Source organism: Phycodurus eques, chromosome 16 (assembly GCF_024500275.1).
Source record: "Phycodurus eques isolate BA_2022a chromosome 16, UOR_Pequ_1.1, whole genome shotgun sequence".
In the NCBI taxonomy this organism is placed as follows: Eukaryota; Metazoa; Chordata; class Actinopteri; order Syngnathiformes; family Syngnathidae; genus Phycodurus; species Phycodurus eques.
Genome location: NC_084540.1, coordinates 14,084,232 through 14,093,672, shown reverse-complemented (window position 1 = coordinate 14,093,672; position 9,441 = coordinate 14,084,232). Strand labels below are relative to the sequence as shown.

The 9,441-nt window shown below is 43.6% G+C and overlaps 1 protein-coding gene and 1 pseudogene across 9 annotated transcripts in view; one reads left to right on the top strand and one right to left on the bottom strand.

The window, feature by feature from the left end:
* Window positions 1-980: 980 nt before the first annotated feature.
* Window positions 981-1,094, bottom strand: LOC133415517 (5S ribosomal RNA; annotated as a pseudogene).
* A 2,529-nt stretch (window positions 1,095-3,623) lies between these two features.
* cacna1aa (calcium channel, voltage-dependent, P/Q type, alpha 1A subunit, a) overlaps window positions 3,624-9,441 on the top strand; it is an 83,856-nt gene continuing 78,038 nt past the window's right edge. For 7 of the 9 annotated variants that reach the window (XM_061699915.1, XM_061699913.1, XM_061699912.1 and 4 more), the window contains exon 1: window positions 3,624-5,246. In XM_061699915.1, the coding sequence (XP_061555899.1) occupies window positions 4,891-5,246 (356 nt within the window). In that variant the 5' untranslated portion in view covers window positions 3,624-4,890. The remainder of the gene's footprint in view (window positions 5,247-9,441) is intronic. The other 2 variants (XM_061699908.1, XM_061699907.1) reach the window with 2 other exon arrangements.

The following is a 9,441-nucleotide window of genomic DNA, read 5'->3' as shown; positions in this document are numbered from 1 at the left end:
CCTCGGGAAGTCATCCAGCCTCCACATTCCTTCGAGTCAGTTGTTTTTTTTGTATGTATGTATGGCGAGTGTTTTTATTTTGTCCGGATCCGGTCTTGAAACTGATCTCGCAACCCCCAAGCCAGCTCCTAATGGATGAGCAACCGCCACATCTTTATTCATTCTACATGTTAAAACATAGATTATGCTTTTTATATACACACAACATCCATGTTCAAACACATCCATATACAAGGATGATTAGTGTTCCCTCTGTGAGCCTGCTGGTGGTCTCGGTCAGTAAGCATCTACAATAAATCTTATACCCCCACTCTGACACACACACACACACACACACACACTCACACACACGTACACACAATTAATGTGGTACCACTTCATTGGTGAATGCCATGCTGCTGCCCCCAGCCTTAGTCATTGTACTGTTTTCAATGTATTATAGCAGGATCCTAATGCAATTAAACTGGATTTAGAATACTAAATGTGGCCAGCAGAAGGTAATTATTTGGACCCCTAACAGCACACTGATACTGTGTTTTGGGTTCATGAAAAATATTAAGGTTGATCAAACTCAACCAATGCTTACGTTGATGTAACTTGTAGGGGGTGACAATATCCATCCATCCATCCATCCATTTTCTGAGCCGCTTCTCCTCACTAGGGTCGCGGGCGTGCTGGAGCCTATCCCAGCTATCATCGGACAGGAGGCGGGCTACACACTGAACTGGTTTCCAGCCAATCGCAGGGCACATACAAACAAACAACCATTCAGACTCACATTCACACTTACGAGCAATTTAGAGTCGGCAATTTACCTACCATGCATGTTTTGGGGATCTGGGAGGAAACCGGAGTGCCCGGAGAAAACCCACGCAGGCACGGGGAGAACATGCAAACTCCACACAGGTGGGGCCGGGGATTGAACCCAGGTCCTCAGAACTATGAGGCAGACGCTCTAACCAGTCGTCACCGTGCCCCTGAGCTTACAGCACCTGGTTTTCCCAGGCGGTCTCCCATCCAAGTACTAACCCGGCCCGCCCCTGCTTAGCTTCCGAGATCGGACGGGATCGGGCGTTCTCAGGGTGGCCGTAAACCGAGTGACAATATGTCAAAGAAAATCCAGCATTTTCCTTTCTTTATTAGTTGTTTTTCCACTGTAATGTGTTGTTGACTGATGTTTGCATCAAACATACATTTTCTTTGTTTCAATGATGTGGATTCATCTTGCAGAGGTTTACATCACACGTCTACATCAGATGGAGTGAGTTCACTAAGGGCGGAGTGCTCGACAAGCATCCAGCCATTGAATTATTCACTCTTATGAATCATTGAGTCACAACACTCATTTTTCGGCCCACTCCTCACATCTCAAGACACAGCCAGCTACCCACCATATTTTACATTGAACGAGAAATACACACACAACAGTCTGAAGGCTTGTCTTGTCTTAAACACTTTCTGATCACTGTGGTAAAGGGGAACTATATCTTACTGTAGGTATTGTGTTCTTTTGCGGATGAGCAGTGTTGTGTTTGCGCCAAACATACTTTTTCGAATTATGGCCAAAAACTTTAACCGTGGTGTCATTGGACCATACACCATTTTCCCACGTTTGGGGGATTTCGATATGGTCCGATTAAGCCAAGGTTGAAATTTTTACCCATACTTCAAAAAGGTATGTTTGGCACAAACACAACACTACTTATCACCAAAAGAACACCATACCAACAGTGAAGCTTGGTGATGACAGCATCATGCTTTGGGGCTTCTTTTCTTCAGCTGGAAATGTGGCCTTAGACAATGGAGGAAATTATGAACAGTTCAAAATAGCAGTCAGTGTTAGCACAAAACCTTGAGATTTCTCTCAGAAAGCAAAAACAAAGAAAGAAAACCCTTGTGGAATAACAGAGCTTTATTTTAGGTTAATGTGAGACATGAGAAATGATGGCAGGTGATTGGTGACTCCCATTTAACATGAGTTTGAATGTGATTGGTTTATTCTGAATACAGTCACATCCCCAGTTATGAGAGTGTGCACATTAGTGCAACCCCATTTATTTCGTTTATTTTTACTTCACCTCATGAAAAGATTTCTATCTATCTATCTATCTATCTATCTATCTATCTATCTATCTATCTATCTATCTATCTATCTATCTATCTATCTATCTATCTATCTATCTATCTATCTATCCATCTATCCATCTATCTATCTATCTATCCATCCTACACTGTCCACATGCCCTTGTGGTGGGGTCATGGAGCCTCTGAGAGTCGGAAGCATTGCTTAAATGGACACAAAGCTAAACGATCGCTTTGCTTTCTGGCGTATCAGATAGACGTTTAAGGTCGCGCTGTTATTGATTGTTGTCTGCACGAGGACGGTTTCTCTCCCGTTTCAATCTCCAGCACGGGGTGAATTAATTCTGACGGTCACCCTTAAATATGTATCGTCATTTCCCATTCACAGAGGCAGCTATTTATGGAGTCGATCAATTAGGAAACATAAAAGATTTGAAAGAAAGGTTGTCCTGTGATGTTGTGGGGCTGCAGTCTCTCTTGTGCTTGTGAGAGGGACTCAATACAAAATGTCCCCCCCCCCCCCCCCCCCACACACACACCTCTCATACAAGAAATACATAAAAACAAATAATATTTATTTTATCCAACAGGAACAGGTTTTATTAACTTCAATTAAACAGCGGGACCTGTGTCCACCAGTCCAGAACTTAGCCTTTTTGGTTTGTAAGGGCCACTGTTGTCGCCCATACAACAATGCGAAAGTAAATGTTAACATTTGAATGTATGTAACATCAAATCTCTATGTGGCGTCACCGATCACTCAGTCAATTTTCATGCACCCATAATGCTGTGGCCCTGATGGACAGGGACTCTTTAATGAGTACGGCTTCGGGGTCATGAGAAGTTGTCACCAATAAAGGCGCTCAATAGAATTTAGAGCCCTACTTACTACCACTATGTGTTTTTTTTGTTGTTGGTTTTTTTAATCTCCAAAATGTACCAAAATCTGTGACCAGTGACTACAATGGAACCTCCAAAGTTGAACACAAACCATTCCACAAGGCTGTTTGACTTCTAAGTGGTTATTTTCGTATTTTATTACAAAGCAGTTAACCATTACTAATATTGTCGTCGTAAGTAACCTGTAATCGAGATTTAAATAAATATAGTGGTCATACCTGTATGTTGGCAAATGGCAAATAGGCACAGCTTGCAGACGCCACTGTTTATGAGCGAGGGGAGGGGAGGGGAGAGGAGGAAAGGTGGCCAACTTGCGGAGGGTGGGGGGGATGTGAGTGGTGCGCTCTCCTCGTCCATTAATTTCCAAATGTCTGTTACTAAGAATAGCCTTTCCTCCTTCTCCACCTTTCTTCTCGAACAAACACGCGACTCGCATGCGGGCCCGCGCACATCATTCTGGCGCCGTTGCAGGTGCGCACATGTACGCGCGGCATCGAACCAACACCCCCTCTGCGCATGCATTTGGCAATTTCTATGCACATTAATTCTCGGAGGGATATAAATTTTGTTGGCATTTTTGGTCTTCAATGCTGCTGACGTGATATCAGCAGGGCTTGGTTTCCAGCGCAAAAAAAAAAAAAAAAAAAAAAGGCATACGTGTGCAAGTAAATGCTTGCGTCATCAGGTATGTGCAGCTGCAGCGCGCGCATAAGATGCGCGGCTGTGTAATTTAGACACACTCCGCTTCTATCATTCCTTTCGTTATTGTCTCCATCCATCCAGCCAGCCACCCATTCCTGCGTCCCTCTCCTCCTCCCCTCGGGGCTGCTGGTGGAGGAACCCCCCCCCTCCTCCCCCCCACCACCACCACCACCACAAACTCCAATGAGAACGGGGGGACGCTCTCGCAGGACATCCAAGAGATCCAAGAGGACGGAGGTTCGGCTTCATCGGGGCACGGTGAGGGCGTGTAAAACGGCGCGGGAGAGGCCGCCCCACGCGTGTCTTTGACGCCGCGTCCTGTCCGTCCGTGGATGGCTCGGCAGCTGTTGCAAGCAGGGAGGAGGAAGCTGTTCGCCGCTCTCATCTCCACTACGAAGGCATGGACATTTTAAAACAACGCGGAATTCTCCGTCTTTCTCCTTTTTGCACGGTGTTTTATATTTTTCAACCAATGAAATGATTGTTTTCCCCTCTCACGTTCGAGGCTTGTGAGATCCTACACTTTAAGGTAAAATTAGCAGTGGCACGTAACACTACCAAATATTGCGGATGTTTTAGAAATAATTAAATAAATAATATGGTCGCGTTTCATTTCCGATGCTTTTTAAGTGAACGCGGTGGTTTCATGGACGGCGAATTGCACTATCTGACCACGAAACATTTGAGCTGGGTTTTTTTTTGTTTTTTTTTAACATTAGATGCCGTGAATGTGATTTATTACTGAGGCTCGTGTCGTTTTAAAGGCGTCTGTACTGTAATGACATGTTGTCATGACAGAGAAGAACTAAATCTTGTGGTGCCTGTGGAGCGGTCTTGATGCGGCAGGCATGACCAACCATGGTTCATGTTGAATAAGTCCCCATGATCTGGCGGTGGATGGGGGGTGGTCATCCTCAGGGTTTGGACGGATCCAAGACGAGCGTAGGACTTGAGACGCCCTTCATTGTGAACCGAAAGACCAAACATTTGATTCCTCGCACCCACGATTTGCACCTGGCAGAGACGCAGAGGGAAGGTGGTCTGTGCATGGGCCCCCGGGTTTCTTAGACCAGAGGCTGCAGAACCGCGACCCATTTGAACATATGAGATGTTCTGATCCGGATGGGATGTAATGTGTGGCTGTGCAGCTGAGCACCGGTCTCCTTCTCCGCTGCTTCGTCAAGATTGGCTTCTGGTTTCCGGAGAATGGCGCGGTTTGGAGACGAGGTACCGGCCAGGTACGGAGGAGGGCCCGGCGGAGGGGGCCCGGGTGGCCGTGGCGGAGGGAGACAAGGAGGGCCACACGGACACGGACATGGTCACGGGCACGGACATGGGCATGGACATGGCCACGGACATGGGCACGGGTTGGGCCACGGTCCAGCAGGGGGGCCAGGAGGCCAGAGAATGTATAAACAATCCATGGCTCAGAGGGCCCGGACTATGGCCCTGTACAACCCGATACCTGTACGCCAGAACTGTTTCACTGTCAACCGCTCCTTGTTCATTTTCAGCGAAGATAACTTTGTGAGAAAATACGCCAAAAAGATCACCGAATGGCCATATCCTTTACCTGCACTGTTGTGAGCACAAGCCTAACGGAGACCAGGTAGGCTCGTCATGATGGAATGAATGACAAAGGTCTAAACGAGCATGCCTGTCCACGTGACTGAGGCTGGACTTGTAATTTATGCTTAATGAAAAGGTGGCAGCAGAAACTGCAGCCCCCTTTTTATGAGCTGTTGATCGGCATCTGTCACTTCTGTTAGTAATTCCACATCACATCCAGTGTGAGCTTGATATATGATCCCTGAATGGTCTCAGTGAATGTGTACGCGCGTGTGTGTGTGCATCTGTGTAGTTGTGTTTTAATGCAGATAGGACGGGTGTGGGTGGTATCTAGGGGGCGCTGCTGGTTGCTGATGTCAGCAAGTGCAGATTAGGAGAAAGAAATGGTAAATGTGGGGAATGGAGGGGTGATCCCAGGAGAGAAGAAAACCAGCTTCAGTGTGTGTGCGTGTGTGTGTGTTTGCATATATAGCACACTTGTATTCAGTGCATTATGAGGACAAATGTCTGTCCACACAATTATATCAAGGGGAACTCTTGCGGTGTGAGGATCAAAAATCAGGTGTCCTCATAACAGCAATGCGAATGAACCAGTTTCAAAGTGTTTGTGTGTGACGCAAGGTTCCATTTCCAATTCCAATTCTGCAGGTGTCTTCTAGTTATGGTTTGTGTGTGCATGTGTGTGTGTGAGCACACAGGTATGGCCGTCTTTTGAATTGTTCGGAGACAGTATTTGATTTCGTCGTGTTTTATTGAATTCATACAACTAAAAAGGACTCAAATGTGTCCGCATTAATGTTCCTTCGTTTCCTGCTCTGTGTGTGCATGTGTATTCAATTTCATCTTTCAGAAATCTGCACATTCCGCCATTCTGTAGAGATGAATAGAAAGTGATTTCGCCGTCGTTAAGATACGTGTGACGTTTGTCTAAATCTGCGTACATTGAAGTTTGTCCTTTGTGAGTTTTAATGACATGAGTGGAAATTGGAGTAATGATTGTATTGATCTCTGCCTATGCTTGAGCTGTGACATAACTACACTCACTAATTGGGCTGCTCTGGTGAAATGCAGGAGCTACTTATGCTTCTGACTCACAGTCTATTTACTAAACGACAGAGCTGTTCACGAGGAGTCTGAGGTCGTATAACTTGGATTTAGAGTCCATAACTTGCTGCCATTCACTTGACAAGGTTAATAGGTTACCGTGAATTCAATTCATCATGCAGTGTTGGTTACCACATTAGCTACTGAATGTTTTCCACTGGCTTAACCATTAAAGCACATTACAGAGACAAGAGAGGGTGTTTAATTATAGTTACAGTAATGTACTTGCTATTTGTAATGGCATTGTCAAAGTTGAACATTTTAGCTAAAACGTGACAAGAAGAACAAAAAAAGAGCTTTGACCTTTACAATCATGTTCAAGTTGTATCACCTGGACTTTTTTTGAGTTACAGCATGTGTCCATTGTCATGTCCTGATTGGAAGCTCACAAAAGTTAACTATAAAAGTCAGAAAAAAATAATAATCGTAGAGCTGTAAAACTGGATTTTCTTAAAAATACAGCTTGTAACACGACTTGGAGGAGAAGGACTCGTTTGCCCAATATTGCTAATAGTTCTTGGACCTTGTTTATCTTTCGTGGATCTGCATTGAGAAAGACACAACAAAGGTTGCAAGTCAGATGTTTTCTGTCGCAATTATAAATAATCATGAATACTACTCAAATTAAAAATTAATTGCCTGATAACTTACGAAGCTTTTTGGCTGGTTCGTAATAAATTACTCCCAAATACAGTATCATGTTTGCATAACACAACCTAAAACGATTATCCCAATTCCTGGGAAAATATTGATATCCCTTTATATGTACGCTCATCTTCATCTTTCATTATTTGGATTGTTGTAGATTAATTCAGGTTTTATTACTCATGCATTAAGGTAGTCTTGATAGTGTTAGAAGGAGGAAATTGGTAATGATTCTTTATCAATTATGAGGTAATCTCAGATAACTGCAGGCCTGTCCTGTATGTGGTGTAGTTTGTATTCAACAGCAATAACTCTGACTCTGTAAACAACGAGTTAATAAAATGTGTACTTTACTCGGTCACCATAGAAATACTGTAAAGCTAAAGATTTAAAATGGCTTCAAAGCCTCTGTAATATGAAAATGGTTCTTCTACATTAAAATAGATGCCAGTGGGCTTGCACATGTAATTTCCTCAATGTACTTTGAAACAATATCAGCATAGTTCATTTTAATATAAGGGAATAATCTGGTTTATTTCAAGCAGACAGAGTGGTAACAATAACCAGACTCATGTTGTTTAGATGATTAAGGAGTCATTTGTGTGAATGGACGTATGGAAGGAAATTATGTCTTCATGCACCAGGTGCATGTTTCACAGTGGACTCATTGAGAGCTTTTATTTATTTGTGAACTGACTTTGGACACATGGGAGTGACACATAAATAACCATGTGCCCAGATCTCCATTGAGACAGACATTTTTATGGCCGTTTAATTAGAATTGGCAAACTACATACATTCTCGGGGGGGGGGGACGATCTAGACACAAGGAACATTTAGCAACCATTTAGCCATTAGCGACAACTAAGTTTTTCAAAATATTTTAGAGAGGGGAAGTCAAAGTTACATACTGAGATAATGCGGTTGCACAACTGCGCACACCCTTTTCTAACTGGGGCTGTGGCTGGATGTGTTGAGAATTAAACAATCACATTCAAACCCATATTAAATGGGAGTCAGCACACACCTGCCACCTTTTAAAGTGCTTCTGAGTGACCCCAAACAAAATTCAACTGTTTCAGTTAGTCACATCTTACAGTATAAGACATGGTCTGCAGAGAGCTTCCACAGCATCAGAAGGATCTCATTGTTCAAAGGTATCAGTCAGGAGAAGGGTGCAAAAGAATTTCCAAGGCATTAAATATACCATGGAATACAGTGGAAACAATCGTTAAGTGGAGAAAATATGGAGGAGCGGTGATGTTTCCAAGAACTGGGCATCCCTCCGTAATTGATGAAAAGACGGGATGAAAACCAGTCAGGGAGGCTGCTGTGGTATCATAAAAATCATAATTAATGTGTGAGTAAAATTTTTGTCATTGACTCCAAATTCCATACCATGTTACACGCAGTGGGTTATTGAAACTAATTGGTCACCCATAGGATCTTGGAATTGAAATTATCTTCAGTTCATCTTCTGTCCTCCTGACATTTGACCCCAAATTACCCTTTGACCTTGTCAAATGCAAATGTGGTGTCGTGTGAATGTGGCTACATAATCACACTCATACATAAACACTGATGTGCACTGACAGTTTTACGGGTGGGTCAATGCTCCCCCAGCACTGGGGACTGGGCCAAAATCGACTCCCCCCCACCTACGTCGACAAAATAAAATTTAATAAAAATGCTTTCGACAGCAGACCCCCACCCCCGCCCCTTTAACGGATCGAGTCTGGCCCCCCTGAAAATACCCTTGGACCCGGGTCTGGCCACCTCGCTAAAATCGGGCTAGAACCGCCACTGCTGATGTGAATGTACACCATGTGGTGCTAAGTGCCTCATCCGTTTACATTTAAGAGTCTTTTCTCCCCGATGTTGTAAATGGAGAGGAAGTCAATACGCTCAAGTCCTCCATAGCAACCGTGATCCCCGTACAAATGTTGTGTAGAAGTGTAGAAAAACAGGGTTTAATTTTATAATTTAACAAATCTCACATTGCTTTGCAACACTGCAGGCTTTATGCATGCACTATCCAAAGAAAGATGAGAAGCTAACGAGGAAATTGATTGGAAAGGTTGAACATTGAAAGACAGTCGCACCTTAAATGAGAGACAGAGAAGGGGCCTGCTTTTTTTTTGGGTGGGCGAAGAGTCCGTGATCAATGTTTACTGGACAATCTAAATTATTTATTGTTTTTCTGCAGCTTGCAAGTGTCAGTTGGTAATCATTCAGAATGAACATCCCCTCAGTTTGTGTGAGAGGTTATGTGTCTCGATATATGGGTGCTTTTTTTGTTTGTTTACAAGTAGTAGTATCTTGTAGTTGCAAGTACTTACTGGTGTTGTGCATTTGAGTCACATCTGTATGTGCTGGTTGACAAGAGCAGCAGGTGAATAAATGGGTTATTAAACTCATTAATGAATGAATGGGTTATTA